Source organism: Strigops habroptila, chromosome 21, assembly GCF_004027225.2.
Source record: "Strigops habroptila isolate Jane chromosome 21, bStrHab1.2.pri, whole genome shotgun sequence".
Classification (NCBI taxonomy): Eukaryota; Metazoa; Chordata; class Aves; order Psittaciformes; family Psittacidae; genus Strigops; species Strigops habroptila.
The window spans coordinates 3703901-3724643 of record NC_044297.2 but is presented as its reverse complement, the minus strand read 5'-3'; the positions used below and the strand labels follow the sequence as shown (position 1 = coordinate 3724643).

Here is a 20743-nt window from a genome sequence, read left to right as displayed (position 1 = left end):
CAGCACAGGCCCTGCCATCCCGCCCTGCCCATCCGTGTCCGTGCTGCTTGCTGTGGTGTGACTGCATGAACGGGGGGAGCCCGGCTCCCTGTCCCTCTTGGCAGAAGAGCCTGGTGCTACGACCAACTCCAGTGCCCCTCCACAGCTGCCCCTTGCCAGGGCAGGCATGAACCAGGGTGCTCGGGGGTCTCCGTGCTGCTACGGTCCCCTCGCCATCACCCCCCTGCTTTGGGGGGTGTTGGATTCCCTCCCATAGGGCACAGGCAAGAGCCAACCCTTGTGAAGTCCTTAGTGGATGTTAACGGGTCAGCAGGCAGGGCTTGTGGCTCCAAGGCAGTGTTGGGGTGTCCTTCCCATGTCCCCAGCGCTGCCCATGCTCCTCTAACAGGCACCCAAGGGCAGGGTGTCCCCTGCAGGCTCTGCTCTGTGTGTGGTGCGGTGGGAAAGAGGTGCTGATAGCTACCACGGGCCCTGTCCCTGACCCACAGAGACCCCATCTGGCAGAGGGCAAAGCTGCCCCTTGGCTGCCTGACACCCAGGGGATGAGTGTGTCCAGCCAGCAGAGATGTGCCCTGAGGAGGGATGGGTGCGAGGGCTGGATGTCTGTGCTCCCTTGTCCTCCTGCCTTTCTGCATGCTGAGCCAGCGCTCTGTTTCAGAGGAGGAGCTGATGGTGCCAAAGCCCAGGACACCAGATTCCAGGGACCAGGAGGGCAAGAGGGAGATGCTGGAGTTTGTGACTACAGCGACACTGGACCAAACGTAAGAAGCATGGGATGGTGGTCAAGGAGTGGCTCCAGGGTGCAGGGCCAGCCTGGTGCTGGGCTGGGATGCCAGCAGGGCATGGACAGCTCTTGACAGGGAATGGATCACTGGCTAGCAGAGCAGGCAAAGCTCAGCGGTGGTGTTTCTGCACCAGGACTTGGGTTCACTGCTGAGTTTGCCTTTGTCCAGCAGCCCTGGGACTCCCTGGGTACAGCCAGGGGCTGAGAGGCTCAGGGCTGCCACTTCAGTGCTGTCATTGCCCTCTTCTGTCAGGATGGAGTTTCCAGCCATCCCGCAGGTCCCCTGCGTCACGCCTGAGACTGTGGTGACCAGAGCAGAGGACACTGAGCAGGTAGGACCTGTGGAGGCAGGAGCTGACCAAGTCAGCCTGCTGCATGCACACTCGGTGTCCCCACAGAAGTGGGGCATGAGTAGCATGAGGCAGAGCCTGCCATGGCCCCCCAGTGCATTCCCTACCAGGGGAGCCCCCCATCACCACAGAGTCAAACCATGGAGCGGGTGGTGGGGATGGACCTGGTGGAACGGGGCTGCACAGGGAGGGTTGTGACACTGTGGAGGAGTGGGATGGCTCAGCACCCCCAGAGAGGACCCTGTGCCCATTGGGGGTCTCTTCCCTACCTTGCACAGCCTTCCAAGGAGTTCGATGAGGACTCGCTGATCCCCAGCAGCCCCGCCACGGAGACCTCAGATAACATCAGCCCCGTGGCCAGCCCGGTGCACACAGGGTGAGTGCCCGGCCCGTGCAGCACACACGTGCTCTGCGTGAGCTCGGCCGCAGGGTGCCCACCCTCCCGTGCCTCTGTGCCCGCTCCAGGTTCCTGGTGAGCTTCATGGTGGATGCCCGCGGCGGGTCCATGCGGGGCAGCCGGCACCACGGGCTGCGCGTGGTCATCCCGCCCCGCGCCTGCGCCGCGCCGACCCGCATCACTTGCCGCCTGGTGAAGCCGCAGAAGCTGCCCGGGCCCCCTCCGCTGGCTGAGGAGGAGGGTCTGGCCAGCAGGATCATCGCCTTGGGACCCGCCGGTGCCCAGTTCCTCAGGTGAGCACATGGGAATGCAGCACATGTCCCTCAGGGATGGGGATGGATCCAGGCCCCTCTCGATCCTCTGCCCATCTCTGTAATGAGGGTCTGGTGCAGGAGAGATCCTGCCTGCGGCCAAACACATCATGTTTGTGGGATGGGTTATTCCAGCATAATGGAGCAGTGGCTGTGCTGTGGTAGGAATAGCCCTGACAGGCACAGAGCCTCGTTTCCCAGTGCAAGGGGTGTGCACAGTCCTGCCCTCTCCAGTGGCTGTGCAGCATAGGCAGAGCCCATGGGTTGCTTTTCTGCCTGCACGTCCTGGCAGCAGCAAGTGGATGCAAGCACCTTTCCCTGCTGTTTGCAGCCCTGTCATTGTGGAGATCCCACACTTTGCCTCTTATGGGCGCCGAGACCGGGAGCTGGTGGTGTTGCGCAGCGAGAACGGCTCTGTCTGGAAGGAGCACCGCAACCGCTATGAGGAGAGCTACATGGAGCAGCTGCTCAATGGCATGGATGAAGGTGAGCTTCATGGTGCTGGCAGGAAGGAGCTTGGCACCGAGCAGCTCTCTGCAGGCTGTTCTGGGTGGTGGGATGGGGCTGAGTGTGTGATCACTGATGGTTGTGCTGCCCTTGCAGAGCTGGAGAGCTTGGAGGACCTGGACAAGAAGAGGGTCTGCCGCATCATCACCACCGACTTCCCTCTCTACTTCGTGGTCATGTCACGGATTTGCCAGGACTGTGACATGATCGGCCCCGAGGGAGGCTGTTTGAAAAGCACACTGGTGCCCATGGTCCAGGCCACCTTCCCAGACACGGCTGTCACCAAGCGAGTGAGGCTGGCCCTGCAGGTGAGCCGCAGCGAGCCTGCCCAGCGGCACCGCAGGCTGCTCCTGCAGGCAGGAATAGGCAGCATCCACAGCCCAGGGGAAACTGGTCCTGATGCGCTGTGCTTGTGCTGCCCGCAGGCGCAGCCCGTGCCCGACGAGCTGGTGACAAAGCTGCTGGGGAACCAAGCAACCTTCAGCCCCATCGTCACGGTGGAGCCGCGCCGGAGGAAGTTCCACCGCCCCATCGGCCTCCGCATCCCACTGCCACCGTCCTGGAAAGACAACCCCCGAGACAGCGGCGAGGGTGACACCACGAGCCTGCGCCTGCTCTGCAGTGTGATCGGTGAGCCCGCGACCAGTGCTGGGGATGCAGCTTCTGGGAGCCAAGGAGAAAGCAAATGCCTGGGAGGTGCAAAGGAAAAGGCAACGTGCTCACCCTTGCTTTCTGCTGCAGGAGGGACAGCCCAAGCCCAGTGGGAAGACATAACAGGCACCACGAAGCTGATCTATGAAAACGAGTGTGCTAACTTTACCACCAACGTGTCTGCGAGGTGGGTCCAGGGTGAGCATGAGCTCATATGGGGACATCTGTGGCTCCTCTTGGGGTGCAGCTTGTGCCAGGAGGAGATCCCTGCCCCGTGCCCCAGCCCCACGTGCAGGGCAGTGATACTCCCACGTTGCCTCATACTCATTGGCAACAGAGGGAAGGGGTCATTCTTTGTGCTGGGGTTGGGTCCCCGTTACCCATGCGGCTGCTCCTGTACCCAGAGCTCGGGGGGCACCCCTGTGGTGCAGGTTGCTATCGGGGGGCAGCATTCCCTGGCACTGGGAGCCTGACCCAGCCCTCCCGCAGGTTCTGGCTGGCCGACTGCCCGCGCACAGCCGAGGCCGTGCACTTTGCCACCATGCTGTACAAGGAGCTGACGGCCGTGCCCTACATGGCCAAGTTCGTGGTGTTTGCCAAGATGAACGATGCCCGGGAGGGCCGGCTCCGCTGCTACTGCATGACTGATGACAAGGTGGACAAGACTTTAGAGCAGCATGAAAACTTCACCGAGGTGGCCCGCAGCAGGGACATTGAGGTTTGTCTCCAATAGCAGGGGACAGGGGACAGTGATTGCAATGGAGGTGCCTGGCACAGAGAGGATGCTGGGGGTTCCTTGCCCTGTCCAGGGGCAGGAGAAGCAGCTCTTCGCAGGGTCTGAGCCTGTTTTCTGCTCCCTGGCAGGTGGTGGAGGGGATGCCTTTGCATGTTGAGCTCTCAGGGAACCTGGTGCCCGTCAAGAAGGCCACTCAGCCCCGCACCTTGCTCTTCCAGTCCTTCAGGGAGAACTGTCTAGCCATCCCCATCAAGGTACGGGCAGGGTACCCAGCAGGTCTGGGCTGCCCTTTGGGGTGCCTGCACGCACCCTGTGCCACCTAACTGGGCTCTCGGTGACCAGGTTCGGGACAGCAGCCGGGAAGCCAGCGGTTCCCTGTCTTTCTTGCGCAAGGCCATGAAGTATGAGGACCTCCAGCATGTGCTGTGCCACCTGAACATCAGCATCCCACCCTGCAGCAAGGTCAGTGCAGGCAGCCCTCGCTGTCAGCTCTTCTTCCTCAGCTGCTCCACATGGCCAGACCACGCTGTCCTGGGTGCCAGGGCAGAGCTGCTGCCCCCTTGTCAAGCTGGTGACCCCTTGGTTTGTGCCCACTCTCACAGGGAAGTGGCAGTGAGGAGCGGAGGAGGACGCTGACGCTGTTGTCTCTGCGGGAGCGATACAGCATGCTAAGTGAGACCAGTTTCGGTACGCAGCCTGCTGGGACTGTTCGAGCCCACTCACCACCTGCACTTGGGGTGCCCAAGCCTGGTGGAAAGGCTGGGATGACCCTGTTGTGCTGGTGGCAGCTTCCCTTTCCCTGCGGGTTTCCTTGGTCCTGCCTTTATACAAGGCTATGAGACCGCCCTTTCCCTTCCCCATGCTGGTGCAGGGCGCTGCGCAGCTGAAGCTGTGACTCCTTCTTCTCCTCCAGGCTCCCTGAGCAGCACGGACAAGGCAGACCAGAAGATAGTCGACATAGCAGAGCAATTGGGCCTCAGCTGGGCTGGTGAGTCCATACCTGATGGCTCTGAGGATGCTCCTCAGAAAGCTGACACGTAGGAAGGCTGGAAACAGGCTGTGGCAGGGAGTGAATATGCTTTACACTGTCCAGTTTGTGTGCATGCAGCCTGCACTAGCTCCTCTGGCAGGCTGGACCCTGTGAGCATACCATGGCACTGAAATGCACCTCCTTGCAGCTGTACGTGCATTCACATACACACACACAGACACCAGGCCAGGGTTTTGCTTGAGTCGTGCACATCGCTGCTGTTTGTGGAGCCCAGCACTGTTGCTGCAGCCACACACCCGATGGAAGTACCTGTGCTTCTCCTTGGCATGAGATGCTGCTATCCTCGTACAGGCAGCCTGAACAGAGGGGCTTCAACCTCTGCTCCATTCCAGCTCCTGCTCCTATGTTCTGCCATGTTCAGTTGTACATGACTGGGGCAGGATTAGGGTTAGGGACTCTGTGCTGGGTCCGGCTGAGCCCTTCACAACATTCTTCAGCCTTTCTGGCTTGGGAGCTGGCAGTGAGTGCCAGAGGGTGTGATGCTGAGATATGGTGTCTCCCCCAGAGCTGGCACGTGAGCTGCAGTTTGGGGTGGATGAGATCAACAGGATACGCGTGGAGAACCCCAACTCCCTGCTGGAGCAGAGCTTAGCCTTACTCAACCTCTGGGTCAGCCGCGAGGGCAAGAGTGTCAACAGTGAGTACCTTTGGTGCCCTGTCGCAGGCATGGCTCGGGGGTCACTGGCTGGCTTTACACTGCACACTGGCCTGCCTGGAGGTGACCGGGCACGACCGTGCTCCCGCAGGGACTGGTGTGCTGACACTGCCTTCCCTCTGCAGTGGAGAGTCTGTACACGGCGCTGCGGAACATCGACCGCGGCGAGATTGTCAACATGCTGGAGGGCTCCGGGAGGCAGAGCCGCAGCCTGAAGGGCAGCTGGCGCTACACGGAGAGGGACTATTCCCTGTCACCATCCCAGATGAATGGTGAGTCCATCCCCAGGAAGACACTGGGGATGCAGAAGGGCCCCAGGGGCAGAGCCCATGCAGGCAGATCGGGGCTGATATCTTGCCTAACCAGGGTGTGCCAGTGGTCCCCTGGGATCTCAGTGAGCACAAGGCATTGCTGACAAGCACAAGCCTCTTCACTGAGGCTTATGCTGCTGAAAGCTTGGCTCTGCCTTCTCAGAAGCTCTCCAGGTGGGGTGGACTCATGTTCCTTATCCTGATGTGCCCATCAGAGGTCCCACATGGACCTCCACTGGGGAGCTGGCACACGGCGCAGGGACAGGGCATTGTGCTGCTGTGGCAGCACTGGCTCATCGCTCTGTCCCTCTCCATCTCTCCCGTTGTTCTGCTCTCTCAAACATGCCACCTAACACCATGAGGCGCGGGCACTCCTGTGGGTCACTTCTTGTCACCTCTCTCCTCTGAGCTCATCCTGGCCTCTCCTTCTCTCATCTTCCTCCACTGCCTGTCTCCACTGTCTCCACCTCAGCTGAGTCCTCCAGGAGCCACATCCTGCTCCAGCAACTGCATGTCACCAGGGATGCCCCCCTCATGCTGTTCACCCCTCCTGCACTGCCCTGCGCTCCTTCCCTCGCTGGCCCTGCACTGCTTGCCCCGGCCAGGCATCCATACAAGGGAGAAGTACCCTTTTTGTGCTGGGGTCCCCATGCTGTGGCTGTGACAGGCAATCCCTGGCTGCCTGGGGAGCAGAACGGATTCTCTGCTGACCATCACGGGTGGAAAAGAGGCCAGTGGGATGGCTCAGAGCTGGAAAAGGCTGAGCAAAGCCACCTGAGTGTGTTGGAGTGCCTGGCTTGGCTGTAGTCTGCATTGGTGGGCCTGGGCTGTGCACGTGGACCAGGGTGATGAGGGCTTGACAACTGCTTGTAGCCACAGAGCCAGCAATAGGGCTGGCCCCCTGCATTCCAGGCTGATGGTCAGCCAACTGATGCTGTGCAGCGACTGTGGGCAGGGCTGATGGAGCAGGGTAGCAAAGAAGGCGTTGTGTCCTGCAGTGTGAATTGGGCATCATGTGGACCCCACACCAGTCCTCCCCACAGGTTACGGGCAGCCCCAGGACTTGAAGGGAATCATGGCAGCACTTAGAAGCATAGAAGCATAGAATGGTTTGGGTTGGAAAGGACCTTAAGGTCATCTAGCTCCAACCTGCTGCCATGGGCAGGGACATCTCACACTAGACCATCTCACCCAAGGCTCTATCCAACCTGGCCTTGAACACTGCCAGGGATGGGGCATTCACCACTTCTCTGGGCACCCTGTGCCAGCACCTCAGCACCCTCACAGGGAAGAACTTCTTCCTTATATCTAACCTGAACTTCCCTTGCTTCAGTTTAAACCCATCACCCCTTGTCCTATCCCTACAATCCTTTCAGGGACCATGCAAAGGCAGCAGCTGCTGTGAGCCCTGCTCAGCCCAACCACTGGGGTCTGTGGCATGACCATTACTGTCCTTGGAGCCCTCACCCTCCTGGAGGCTGTTTCCCTTCTTGCCCCACTGTGCTTGTGCGTGCTGGAGATGATGCCTCTGTCTGCCCATATAGGTTACGCTTCGCTGCAGGACGAGCTGCTGTCCCCTGCCTCCCTGCATTACACGCTGCCATCCCCGCTGCGCGCCGACCAGTACTGGAATGAGGTGGCCATCATGGATGCTATCCCCGTGGCTGCCACCGAGCAGGATGCCCTGATGGAGATGTCCGACATGCAGGTGTGGTCCTCGGGGCTCACCCCCTCACTGGTGACTGCTGAGGACTCCTCTCTGGAGTGCAGCAAGGCTGAGGACTCGGATGCCACAAGCGAAGGCCGGTTCCCAGGGCAGCTTCTAGCAGATGCGCATGGCCCAGACCACATGGGCTCTATGGACCTGGTTGAGGATGACACAGTGGACTCAGATGCTATGAATGGCCTGATTGACCTTCTAGAGCAGGAGGAGGGGCAGAGGCCAGAGGGGAAGATACCAACCGGTGATCGCCAGACAGAGACTGGGGAACAAGAACCGGAGAGTGAAGTCTCTTTTGTTTCAGTTCAGCAGAAGGTGCAAGCCAGGATCACAACATCACCTACCATTACCCACATCATGGAGAGGAGCGAAGACAGGTACCGTGGCTCAGGGTGCCAGGGTGGCTGCGGGAGGGGAGCAGAACTGCTTTGCCAGCTATTGCGCTGTGCTGGGCCAGCCGCAATCATCTCCCAGCTTTGCTTGCTTCCCTGCTGGTGCACAGCATCCCCGGGCATCCCTGGCACAGAGCGCTGGCTTGGGCTGGAGATGCTCTGAGGATGCAGAGCACTGGGGAGGGACCTCAGGCAGACAGCCAGGTCCTGCATGTGGGCTGTGTCCTCCCACATTCCCAATGGCAGAGCCCAACAACGCTCCACAGCATTGCCTTAGATCCCAACAGCCAGGCTGAGGGGTGGGCAGGGAAGAGGCTTGTGCCCCTTGTGCATCTGTGTTTATGCTGCTTCTGCTGGGTGCCCATCAGCGCTGCGAGCGGGGAGCCCAGCACCGGCCAGGGCTAGGCTGGTGCTCAGGAGGCAGCACTCCATGGCAAAGCTGACTGCCTCTCTTTCTCTGTCTTTCTCTCCCTGTCCCTGTCCCTCTCCGGTGCCCAGGCTGAGGGACTGGAATGCAGAAGGCTCCTTTATCTCCTGCCTACAGGACCTGACAGAGGGCTCCTGGCAGGAGGGGGTCACCCGAAGCCTGCTCCCAGCGCACACCACGGCCTCCGGGGCACAGGGCCAGGAGCAAGAGCAGGTCCTGGTGCCGGCCGTGGAGCTGATGCGGGTCAGCTCCACAGAGGACAGCGACTGGCAGCCCCAGCACCCCACAGGCAGCTGGCAGGAGGAGGCAGACAGCCACTTCTTTGGGCAAGTGAGGGTAAGAGCAGGGGGACCCAGCCCCGCAGGAGATGCAGACCCTATGGACAGCCCTTTGCTGAGCCTGCCATAAGGCCAGCCGGGTGCTGGGGGAGGCACAAGTCTCCCGGCATGCTTCGTGCCCCTCGGGGTGCCTCTCAGCCCAGAATAGCCTGCTGAGCTTGATACCTGAGCTCTAGCTCTCCATTTATGACCCAGCGAGCCTCCCTGCATGCTTCCTTAATGAGTATCTGCCCTGGCTGCTGGCCCAACAGCCTGCTGGAGCCAGAAATAACGCTGGTCTGGGGGCCAGGCTGGGTGGTGGGCATCCTGCTGGAGCCACACAGAGCCGGCAGGTACGAGGTTAAGGGCAAGCACCTTTCCCTTGGCCAGGGCACACTCAGCCACCCCAGCAGCACAGCTTGGAGGTGTTTGCTCTGCAGTCACATGCGAGTCCAGTGCCCCCCGTCTCCATTTGTCCCATGACAGAGGACCGCACGCTGTCCTTCCATCGCAGCCAGGCAGGCAGGCTGTTGGCAAGCTGATGGAGAAGGAAGGGGGACAGAGTCTGACCCGGTTCCCGCCTGGCCGGGGATGGGTGTTGCTGTCACAGCCCTGGCCCCATGACTGGAGCTGTGAGCGCACAGGACGCGCCAGCTGCCCGCTCCGTTCTCGCCGCCCATCACCAGAGCCACAAGCTAAAGTTACAGCAGCCCCATTGCAGCGCCGGCCCCACGGCAGGCTGCGGCCCCGCGCCACTGCTGCGGCCCCAGGGGACCCCACAGCATGGCTGGGCTCTGAGCAGCGAGCTCGGCTCCGCACCGAGGCAGGATGTGGGCTTTCCTGGCCCAGTTGCTGATTGCTCTGGTGCTGCTGGCATTCTTCCTGGTCAGCTGCCAGAACGTCATGCACATCATCAGGGGGTCTGTGGGCTTCCTGCTCAAACATGCCCACCACGAGCTGGACAAGGAGCTCGGGGAGAGCCAGGGGCTGGCGGACGACGAGGAGGCTCTCTCCACCAGGGTCGTCCGCCGGCGCGTCCTTGTGAAGGTAATGAGAGACCAGCCCAGGGTGGATGCGGGAGAGCGGTGAAGGAGTGGAGCAGGGTGGGAGGAGGCAGAGGCTGCGGGGTGCACAGCGGCAGCACTGTTCTACATGCAAAGTGGCTCCTCTCACCCCCCTGTCATGCCCTGATGTCCCTCCTGTCACTGCAGGGGAATGAAGTCCTTCACCTCCCTGGAGAGCAGGTGACGGAGGAGCAGTTCACGGATGATCACGGCAATATCATCACCAAGAAGGTGAGTGATCACGGGCATGGTGCGTGCATGGCCTTCCTCCTCTCCCTCTGCCCGGCTGCCCTGCTCGTCCTGGCAGCCCCGGGGGCCCGCACAGGGCACCCGTGTTCCGCCGTCTTCGGTTACGGTCACGGCGCTTCTCCAGCCAGCCCCTGCGCATGGCATGGGGCAGCGGCTGCACACCATGTGCGGTTCATGGCCAGGCTGGGCAAGGAGAGAGGCACGGAGCCCCTGTGACACCCGCTGTGTGGGTCTCCATAGGTCATTCGGAAGGTGGTGCGTCAGCTCGGCCCCGGTGACACGCAGGAACAGGAGGAGCTGATTCTGGAGGGGGACACCCAAGACCTGGAGGCTGAGGACGATCACTTCATGAAGTACCGGGATGGTCTGGGTGCCATCCTGCACCGGGATGGTCTGGGGGCCAAGGTACAGTGTGGCTCATAGCCCTGCCTTGCAGGCTCTGGGGTTCCACCACCCTCTGTCCTTTCTTCTGCCCTGCTCTCCTCTCCTGTTTCCCCTCTAAGGCTTCCAGGGGCAGCTCTTGCCCACTGCACTGGTCGTCTTGCTCGATGTTCTTCTGCCAACTGACTCTGCTTTTCCCTCTCCTGTCCTCTTCTGTATGTCTGTCTGTTCACCTGGGTGATGTCCTGCTTCCTGCCCCTGCGGCTTCCTCAGGAGGAGGTGCGAACGCGTGTCCCGAAACCGGAGTTCTCCGGGGGCAGGATGGGGGCTCAGATAGTGAAACGAGCCAGCCTGAAAAGGGGGAAGCAGTGACCCCTCAAATGGCCTCTTTTGAGGTAACCCCACCTTTGCTCTTCCTTCTGTCCCAGCTCCCCATGCTGCTGCCTGCATTGAGCTGTTGGTCATGCACATCCTCCTGGGGAAACGTGCAGAGAGGGGTTACTCTGCTGCAGCAAAACGCTGCGGGTGGGCAGAGGCGAGCCCCTGCTGCTTAACCCAGGGCTGGGGTGCAGTGGGTGCAGTGGGTGCAGTGGGCACAGGATGCCCCCTCTACAGCACTGTGCCAGCCTCCGTGCTCAGCACTCCACTGTGACCACGCCAGGGGCAGTCACAGCACCCCGGCTACTTTGGGGTACTGGTCCCCAGGGCCACGGGGTTGTACTGGTTATACTGGGCTGCAGCAGAGGGATGATCTTTGTCCAAAGAGCGAATAGCATCTGCATGGGGTCTGAGCAGAGCTGCTCCCCTCATGCACCAACTGTGCAGCCTTGTGGCAGACGACACCGTTCCTCGCAGCCCGGTGCCCTGCTTCACCCTCGCAGGCTGCGTGGGGCAGCGGCAGAGCCTCGGGCCGGACGCGGGGTGTCACCGTTGTGCGGGGCACGGCCGCTGCTGCGGGATGCGGCCGCTGCAAGCCCCGCATCGGGCACCAGAGGGCAGCAGCGAGCTCTGCGGGAGCTCCTATGGCCGGGAAAGGGGTGCAGGGCATGGCAGGGTGCTCCTGGTGGGCATCGGGGCGGTGGGGACGCAGGAACATGAGGGCAGGCGGCCTGGCTTTGGCCCAGGACGTTTCTAGCACCGATCCCCATGGAGTCTTGTGCATTCCCGGCTCCCCCTGTGCTGGTCTCATGGCACAGCGCACTTGGTCCCCAATGCAGCACGGTTCTCTTCACCGCCTGAGTCCTCTCGCCTGTTGTACACGCATGGCTCTGTCTGTCTGTCCTCTTCCCACCACCCTGTGTGTGTGGGCTCTCTGTGGGTGCATGGTTTGTGCTTGCGGATGCATGTTCATGCAGACCATGTCCCATAGCTGCTGCCCACCCCTTTCCCCAGACAGTCCCTGGGGCTGCGTCTCCCTGGGGCAGTGCTCCTGCTGCTCTTGCTGTCACAAGCAGCATGTGGAAGTGGCCCAGGGTGCATTGGGAATGTATGGGGTCTTCCCCACTGCTGTGAGAGTGAGGTGGTTGATCACTCCTGGGGCTCAGGCCTGGCCTCCTCTGTCCCAAAGCCTACAGCAGCCCTCCCAGCTCCTTCCCAGTGCCACACTGTGTGGCTCAGCTCCCACTTGCTGTGCTCTGCACAACCAATATTATCTATGCCATTGCTACTTGTTCCAGGCAGGGCACTTCCTGGTGTCCTCTCGCTGTCTCTCTGACACCCCCCCAAACTTACCTTGTGGCATTAGGGCAGGATGGGTGTGTGTTGACAAGCACAGGGTGCAGAAAGGGCTGGAACTGCCATTACCTGGGTTTTCCTTAGCTGTGCCTGCTAACCTCATCTCTGTCTCTCCCTGTATGTCTCCAGGATCTCACCTCAACACCAAACCACTGAACTCCACACACGTTCTGACACATACCTGAGGAGGGAGGAGAGGAGAACAGAGAGTGGAGGGGAGCAGGGCTGGCTGTACATGTTTCTATAGGCTAATGGCATGATTTCTGTATGAGACATACTTACCGTCCTATCCGCATGACTGACTGACTGCAAGACGCATGAGCTACAGTACTTAAAATGGACGGAGGGGCCTCCGTCCCTGCCCCGCTGCTGCCAGAGCCCAGAGGCAGCAGCACGCACCCGGGGCATCCTCTCAGCTCCTCTGGGAGGCAAGAGCTGGACTGACAGAAAACGAGAGGTGTGTAAATGCATCCCTGTGCCCGCGCTCCAGCTGCAAGAGGGAAGCTGGGGCAGCACGGAGCTGCTCATCACGAGGAGAGGGGCTTCACCCCCACATCGCCCGTGCTGCCTCTGCTGGACTCGCTTCTCATCCCGCTCAGTGAGTGCTGGGTTTGGGGGGGAGCAGATGCCGGGCTGTGCGAGCAGAGGGGTGCAGGGAGCAACAACTGCCCTGGGCAGAGGGGCTGGTGCAGGGCTGCCCTTCCGCTCCCCAGCACATGCAACGTCTCCCGCCAGGGCAGGGCTCTGGGCTGAGCACTGAGCTCGTTGCTTGTGTTGAAAGTGTAAACTGTACAGCAATCAGCCTTGTGTATATGAACCAATAAATACTATGCAAACCCCTAGGGACACTCTAGCAGTATGTACAAAGCACTAGCAGCTCTGCTCCCAAATACCTCTTCAGGCTGCAGGACAGGCAAAACCTTTGGAGTGCTTGAGCAGCTCTGGTGAATGGAGCGGGGAGGCAGTAGAAGGGCTGCAGGCTGCCCCATGGCCCTCAGCTGAGCCTGGCCCCTTCCTGGCCTTCACAGAGGGACCCATGGGTGCAGTCCCATGGGCTTGCCCATGGTGCAAGCCCCAGTTTGTGTTGGTGAAGCTATAGGACTGTGCTGAGGTGCTTGGGGCCCAGGGAGGATGGGTAGTGAGACAGAGCGGGGACGCTTGTGCCACATACAGGGTTGTGCCTAGCTCTACTCAGCACAATATCTGCTCAGGAGATGAGCCAGGAGCTGCGCTATGCACCCTGTGCAAGGGCTTTGCAGGGACCCCCAAGCCCAGTGACCCCGGGGATGGTCCTGGGAGGGTCAGCAAGCCCCGAGGCATGGGGGGCTGCTCCCCTGGGAGCTGCAGCAGCCCCCCCTGAGCCAGGGCAGCCCGGGGGGGCTGCTCTAGCAGGAAAGCAGCATCGGGCAGAGCCCTCCAGGCAGCTCTGAGAGGTGCAGTAGGTTGAATCTGCTGCAATACTTGATCCCAGGGCACAGATAGTGGCAGTAGGTCCCACGTCCCCAACTCTGTCCTTTACCTTACCAACTGGGGGCCTGGCCTTTGTGGAGCACAGGGGTGTGAGGACCCCTTGCTCTTTCCCCTGGAGGTGGCTGTGGAGCCCGAGTTTGCTCTCTGTGGCCACGTGCAGAAGGAGCCCACCTCCAGCTCCAGGCCCTGGCAGGGCAGCCCTGTGTCCGCTGGGAAAGCCCGTGGCTCCCCTGCAGTCGGGAGGAAGCCGAACTGCAGCAAAGCAAATGACCCAGCTTAGCCTTGGAGAGCAAAGCAGCCCCTTCCCCACCCCGAAGTTGAGCCATAAGGCACAGACTCTCCATCCATCGCCCTTTTGCTGTGTACAATGACCTCCCTAGACCCACTGCAGCAGCTGACTCCGTAGCATCACCGTAGAGTTGTGTGTGGGTCCTGTGCTTTGGCCTCGTAGACGCCTTAGGGAATGTGCTGTGCTACAACCGTGCCAGACCCCTGCAGTGACATTGCTTTGCGCTCAGATTGCTTGTAGGGCTGGTAGGGGGAGGCTGCACCCAACACTGAGCCTAGAGAATGCTGCAGTCTGCACACTAGAAGCTTTTTAGAAGTTTTAAAAATTACTTTTATTTCCTTTTTTTAATTGTTATGGAAACGAGCCTTTTGGATCTCCCTGTCTTAGCCCCTGATGTATAGATCATTTCCCTATACACCAGCTATCGGACTATGAATTAATAAAGAAAACAACACACACCCGGTCTCGGCTCTTTGCTTTCCCAACCGTGCGGGGAGGACCGAGCCTGGGAGCGGGGTGGGGGGGATCCCTCTGTCGTTCCCCATCCAGTCTGGTGGCTCTCCCCGGGTGCTGGGGGAGCCCGAGGGGCTGGCTCCGGCCGGGGGGATGTGGCCGGGGGCGCAGCGGGTGCCTGCGGGCGGCGGGCGGGCGCGCACCGGGGCCTGTCCCCCCGCACCGCGGGCACCGGCGCGGCTCAGCCCCGCTGCGGGGCACCGGGACCGCCGCAGCGCTGGACAGCGCCGGGCCCCGCCCCTCCTGGCCCCGCAGCCAATCCCAGCCCGCCCAGCCCCACTCCTCAGCCAATCCCGGCCCGCCTGGCTCCGCCCCCGGCGCTGTCCAGCGCCCGCCGCAGCTTTCAAAGCGCAATTTGTCTGGGTTGGGCCAATCGCTGGCTGGCCCAGCGGCGCAGCCAATAGCGGCCGAGGCCGCGGAGAGCAGGCCAATAGCAGAAGGAGCGGCGGCCGCTCGGCCAATGGGAACGCAGTATTCTAATGGACCTCATCCTTATCAAGAGAAATGTTGGCGCTCCCCAAGCCCAAGTTGAGTGTCCGGTGGTGCCGGTGCCGCCGCCGGGTCAGCCGAGCCCTGCCCGGACCCAGCGTGGACACCGGGGCTGCACCCACCGGGGGCCGGTGGGGATGGGGCAGCCGCTGGTCCAGCCCCGGGGATCCGGGCACTGAGGGGCGCCTCGACGCCGCGCCATGGATGCCAACCTGCCCGGCACCTTCCTGCTCAACGGCCCCGCGCTGGGCGCCTTCCCCGAAGCCAAGGCGCCTGTCTGCCAGTACTCGGTGCAGAGCTCCTTCTACAAGCTGTGCCCGCCGGCGCTGGGCACCCCGCACGGCATCTCCGACATCCTGAGCCGCCCCGCGGCGGCGCCCGGCGGCAGCATCGTCCCCACTTACCCGCATGCGGGCGGACTGAACGGACTGAGCTCCGCCGGCGTCTATTACGGGCCGCAGGTGGGGACCCTGCCCAAGGCCGGCGGAGAGTTCCTGCCACGGGGCCGGAGCTGCTGGGCAGAGGCGGCCCCGGACTGGCGGGGAGCCCGGCAGTGCGGCGGCCGTAAGTACAGCGGGGCCGGGGCGGGAGGTGATGGGTGGGAGCTGAGGGTGCCCCATAGAGCCCCATGTGTTGGCAGTGGGGGGCACTGGCCAGGCTGCGCCTTGGCTGTCGCCCTGGGTGGCTATGGATGGTCCCAGCACCGGATCTGATGGATGGTGGGAATGGTCCCATTACTGGAGGTGGTGGATGGTGGGAATGGTCCCAGCACTGGAGGTGATGGATGGTGGGAATGGTCCACAGCTGCTGGATAGTGGGAATGGTCCCAGCACTGGAGGTGATGGATGGTGGGAATGGTCCGGAGCTGCTGGATAGTGGGAATGGTCCAGAGCTGCTGGATGGTGGGAATGGTCCCAGCACCGGAGCTGCTGCATGGTGGGAATGGTCCGGAGCTGCTGGACCCCACCTGCTGCAGAGGTGTTGGCTCAAGAGCAGCTCCAATGGGAGAGATTAACTCTTTGCTCAGCTCCCAGGCGAGGACAGGCAGAGCCCGTGGTGCTGGAGATCATCCCCCATTGCTCCAGCAGCCCCACTGGGGTCAGTGCCCAGCTCGGCCCTGCTCTGGCAGCACTGCCTGCATGGTGGAGAGCTGGAGGGACCCTGGAGCATGTCATTGCTGCAGGGTGGGTGGGATGTGGGCACTCGCTGTCCCGGGGGGAGCCTCGGGGGCTCTGGGGTGCTGCTGCTCAGCACCCGCAGCCACGGTCCCTTCCCCTCTCCAGGTGATGCTCTTGGAGCAGATGGGTCGGGCAGCTCGGCCGTCCGCTCCCGGCACAGCTACGAGCCGACCAGCTCTGCCTGCCTTCCGTCCTGCGTCCTGCAAGGTGCGGGGCAGGGGGACGTGGTGTTGGGGTGCTGCATGGCTCTGCGGTCGTGTGCTGCTGGAGTGACCCTGCCCCACTCGGCACGGATCAGTGCTGTCCATGAGCAGGAGGTGCGCAGCCCGGCGCTGGTGCTATGGGGCCTGTGCTGAGGGCGACTCAGCCCTCCTGGGATGGGGCTGAAGCCTTGAAGCCAGAATATGATTTTAATCTGGAGGGGAGGCAGCGCAGAGGGACTCTGATGGCACTTGGTGCCGTGGTCAGGAAGGGGAGAGCTGCAGAAAGCCCTGGTGCTCATCCTCCTCTTCCTCCTCTCCACAGCCCCTGCTCACCTGGCTGACAGCATCCACAAGAAGAAGCACACGCGCCCGACCTTCACAGGGCACCAGATCTTCGCTCTGGAGAAGACTTTTGAGCAGACCAAGTACCTGGCGGGTCCGGAGCGAGCCCGGTTGGCCTATTCCCTCGGCATGACCGAGTCCCAGGTGAAGGTGAGTGTCGGTCCCTGCGTGGCACCGAGCGCACGGCACCGGTGGCCGCTAACCCAGCCGTGCCCATGGGGGTGGCAGGTCTGGTTCCAGAACCGACGGACCAAATGGAGGAAGAAGAGCGCCCTGGAGCCCTCCTCGTCCTCGCAGCGGGCGGGGGGCTCTGGTGGAGAGCGGGCGGCCTCCGAGGCTGAAGACGACGAATACAACAAGCCCTTGGACCCCGACTCGGATGATGAGAAGATCCGGCTGCTGCTGAGGAAGCACCGCGCCGCCTTCTCCATGCAGGGCTTGGGCACGCACAGCGGCTGAGCCCGTCCTGCCGCAGGGGTGCCCCCGGCAGCTGCGGGATGGGGCGGCCGCTGCCCCCCTCCTGGTGGCTTCTGCCCAGGGACCGTGGCTCGAGGGGCTGGGAGCAGCACAAGGGGCAGCACCAGGCGGTGATGAAATAAAGGTCCCAGCCCCAGCCAAGTCCCAGCGCTTGCTTCATGGGTGCCCTGGGGCTGGGATAGCACATCTGGGGCAGGGTCAGCATGCCAGGCAGGGGTAGGGGCTGTGGCTGCGGTGCTGTGCGTGGGGTAGGAAGAGCCCGCAGGAGCGGGACGGCCTTTGGGGACGTTTCCCAGGGTTTTTCCCGGTGTTGGGCGTGCACCAGCAGCAAGAGGTGCTGGTTCAAAAGTCACTCTTTGGGGCCTCTTGTTGGAACCTCTTAGCAGCAAATAAATATCATTTATCTTAACGGTGTGCGTGAGAGCCCATTCAGCTGTCGGGGCTGCAGGATTGATGTGGCGTCAATAGCCCTGGTGTGTTTGCCTGCCAAGCTGCTGCCCCCCCCCATACAGGGCTGTGCTTACACACACGTGTGGGCACATGGGGATGTCCCCCCTGCTCAAGCTCCCCATGGCTCAGCCCTTGCACACCCATGGTGGTGCCACACAAGGCTCTGTGTCCCCCAACAGTCAAATGGGTGCCAAAGGGGCTCCTGCGGGCACGGTGCTGGGGCCGTTGTTCAGCTGGGAGCCAAGTGTGAGCAAACACAGCGCTGTGTCTTGGGAGGAAATCGATAGGAGATAAGGTGCTGCCGGCCCATCACACACTGATCCGCAGCGGGGCACCAGTGCTGGGGGGGGGGGGGGGCAGCCAAACTGTCCTTCCCTGCAGCCATAGGCAGCACCTGAGGATATGCTGGTGGCCAAGTCAACCCGTGGGGATGGCCAAAGCCCCCAAAATGGGCTTTGCTGTGGCCTCATGGTGTGGGGCTGCAGACGCCTCTGCCTGCACCCCAAGGCCCACGTTTAGGGGGCTCCTCTCCACTCTGTCGTGTTCTATCATTTGCTGGGCTTGAGAGGGGGACACTTTACAAGGAGTTCTGACTGGGGGGCAGCACTTTCCCAGGGCTTAGGGAACACCAATCTCCCCCCATAGCTCCCTGTCCAGCCCCGCAGCGAGCGTGGGGCTCATAACACTTCCCCTCGAGCTACCTCGATGGGACAAACGCCAGCGGGTGGCAGAGCTGGGGGGGGGGACCCTTCGCAAGGCCATGGTGGGGCTGGGTCCTATGGGCAAGCAGGAAGAGCCACGTCACAGCTCCATGTGGTGGGATGCTGCCGGGGTATTCTTTTGACATTTTCTAAGCTGGCGCGGCGTGGCTGACAATTTTTAATGTACTAACTGCCTGGTCCAGTGAGCTGATGAATTGGTGCTGTGGAGATCAATAGAAAACAGAAAATTAAAACAATTTTAAAGTGATTAAGTACTTTAACACCTGTCCGATGCCACGTCAGGGCCGGGAGACAAATAAAGCAGGTGGCAAAGGGCCTGCTGCAGACACACGGAGTGACAAATCACAGCCGCATCCCCACGGCCGGACCGGCACCGAGCGGTACCAAGGGGCTGCGGCCGCCCCGTGCCCCTGCGGCAGCGCCGGGACCAGCACCGGGGGCTCAGCGTGGAGCCCGTGTCGGTGCGAGCACCAGCTCCGGCCGCCCCAAGCCCAGGCAGTGGCCGTGGCCCGGGGCGGGTGGGTGCAGCAGGGCCTGGCAGGCAGATGGATGGCAGCTCCGCTTCAATTCCGCATCCCTTTTCTCCCAGACAAACCCCGTCGGATTTTCATAAATCAAAGCACCACACTGTTTAATAAAAATTTATTGACTTACAAGTGATTATTTATCAAAAGGCCATTAATAGCAGCTGCGGGAATGATGTGCTACTGGGTGGTGTGTGGAGACTAATAGCAAATCAATGCCAGCAGCCGGGCAGAATGCATATGAGGGCCCCCGGCCCCAGCGGGCTGCATGGCTGCTGCAGCCGGAGCCAACAGCCCCTACCTCACGGGCCGCCCCGTGCCCCCCCCCCGGGTTATTTATCGCTTACAAATGAAATGATCGATACTTTTAATCTAGAGCTAAATTTATTAACTTTCTCATCGGAGAGAGACGTATTGACTGGGGGCACGGAGAGGGGGCGCCGAGCCAAGATGGATGTGTGCCTCCTAACCTGGCCAGCCGGCTCCCTGCGTGGCTGCTGGCGATGGGCCCGTGCACAGCGGGACCTGCAGAGCTGGAGATGCTCCAGTGCATCCCCATGGATCTGGCATGAGAAGCAGACTATGGGCACCCAGGGGTGCTGCTGCAGGACCCCGAGCAAAGGGAGAGTCGTGGGGCCAGTGCAGCAAAGCTCAGTCAGGGAAAGGCAGGGCTGGATCATCACCCCTGGCTGGAGGCTGCCAGGTCTACTGTGGAGCTCTTTGGGCAAACACATGGCTCAAGCAGGAACTGAAGCACATATAGCTCCTAAAATGTGTGGTTAAATGGTACAGGCAAGTACTAGAGGGTAACACACACTTAACCACACTCCAGGTTAACTCCCATCACGCTACACCCAGTGTTTCTTATGCAACTGAAAGGTGATGGTCAAAAACCCAACCAACAAATAGCTGAGGGCTGCACAACAGCCTCGGCTGGTAACAGGGAGGGATGGAGGGTTGGTGAGCTGGTGGTAGGAGCTGGGTAAAACAAAGTGAACCCAAACCCTGGTGAATAGGCCCTTAATGCCACAAGAAACTGACAAGGGGGCCCAATCTGGGCAACCGAGAGCATTAGCAATGAATATAGGAGCATCAGCAGCACGCTTCAACCCATAGGTGTTATCATGGTCTAGTGTGATGCGTCCCTGCCCGTGGCAGGGGGTTGGAACTGGATGATCTTTAGGTCCTTTCCAACCCAAACCATTCTATGGTTTTATGATTCCATCTTCTGCTTGGTTTCACTGCTCTGGGTTTGGTGTCTTAGGTGGAAAGGAAAAGATCCCAGGCTTTGCTGCTTGTTGTTTTCCACTCCCTTAGATCACTTGCCACAGCTGAAGTTGGGCAGAAGAACCTGAAATTGGGGTCACAGTGAAAAGTGTGGGGCCAGCGAGGGTGTCTCCACCAAACAAGAACCTGGTTTCTCCTCCTGCAGCTGGATGCTGGTGGTGATGGTGTGTGCTGTGCAGGTAATGCATCCCTCAGTGTAGTTGCCTAAAGAATCATACTTTGAGCACTGCAAGAAGCAAAAGTGAATCAATTCAGTATAGAAATATCTAATTGTGTTAACAGATGCTATTAAGTGTGGCTTTACAGCCGCTGTGAGTGAGGAAACGTGCACTGCGTCTCTTGGGGAAGGGAGTTTCCGGACTCTCTCTGTTCCTTTCTCTGTCTCTTGATATAATGGTGTTTTACCCAAATAAAACCAAGCAGGAACTGAACTCCCTTGAATCTGTGTCAGTGAATTCAAATGGAAGGACACTTACACAGAGCTGCCCTGGCCTGGGGGGCAGCAGATGCCCTCCCCAGCCAACACGTGGGGTGAAAAGGAGACACATCAATGCTGCCTTCTCTAGAGCTCTCCAAAATGCCAGCAGGCTTCTGCAGGTGGCAGTGAAGCAGCATTTGCTTCTAAGAGCAGGCAGGGCTCGTAGGAACAAGAGTTTGTAGGAACATAAGGAAAATTGGGAAGTACCTGGGATGGATGCTCAAATGCAAGTTGTTGTACTGAGTAATACACGAAAGGGGTCCCACCTCCAGCACAAGACTTCA

General features: G+C 60.9%; 2 protein-coding genes across 5 annotated transcripts in view; both read left to right on the top strand.

Annotated features, from left to right (window-relative positions):
• The window catches only part of ANK1 (ankyrin 1), a 34432-nt gene extending 21553 nt beyond the window's left edge, over window positions 1–12879 (top strand). Inside the window, exons 24-44 of one of the 3 annotated variants that reach the window (XM_030510180.1) lie at window positions 659–761; window positions 957–1116; window positions 1413–1510; window positions 1600–1824; window positions 2174–2328; window positions 2446–2657; window positions 2775–2979; window positions 3091–3187; window positions 3490–3718; window positions 3865–3990; window positions 4079–4198; window positions 4339–4423; window positions 4650–4724; window positions 5293–5424; window positions 5568–5714; window positions 7298–7850; window positions 8364–8628; window positions 9821–9904; window positions 10163–10327; window positions 10577–10698; window positions 12167–12879. In XM_030510180.1, coding sequence (XP_030366040.1) covers window positions 659–761; window positions 957–1116; window positions 1413–1510; window positions 1600–1824; window positions 2174–2328; window positions 2446–2657; window positions 2775–2979; window positions 3091–3187; window positions 3490–3718; window positions 3865–3990; window positions 4079–4198; window positions 4339–4423; window positions 4650–4724; window positions 5293–5424; window positions 5568–5714; window positions 7298–7850; window positions 8364–8628; window positions 9821–9904; window positions 10163–10327; window positions 10577–10675 — 3335 coding nt within the window. In that variant the 3' untranslated portion in view covers window positions 10676–10698; window positions 12167–12879. The other 2 variants (XM_030510181.1, XM_030510182.1) reach the window with 2 other exon arrangements.
• A 2087-nt stretch (window positions 12880–14966) lies between these two features.
• NKX6-3 (NK6 homeobox 3) lies at window positions 14967–17407 on the top strand. Of its 2 annotated transcripts, XM_030510090.1 has the most exons (3): window positions 14967–15362; window positions 16502–16671; window positions 16750–17407. In XM_030510090.1, the coding sequence occupies exons 1-3, from the start codon at window positions 14999–15001 to the stop codon at window positions 16978–16980; spliced, it is 765 nt and encodes a 254-aa protein (XP_030365950.1). In that variant the 5' UTR covers window positions 14967–14998; the 3' UTR covers window positions 16981–17407. The 2 variants fall into 2 exon arrangements, with proteins under 2 accessions (XP_030365950.1, XP_030365949.1); XM_030510089.1 differs by having other exon boundaries at window positions 16502–17407.
• Window positions 17408–20743: the final 3336 nt, after the last annotated feature.

Coding starts and splice junctions, on each gene's coding strand:
- NKX6-3 (XM_030510089.1), top strand. CDS start 14,999: ATGGATGCCAACCTGCCCGGCACCTTCCTGCTCAACGGCCCCGCGCTG. Junction 15,363..16,501: donor AGCCCGGCAGTGCGGCGGCC/GTAAGTACAGCG, acceptor TCCTCTCCACAG/CCCCTGCTCACCTGGCTGAC.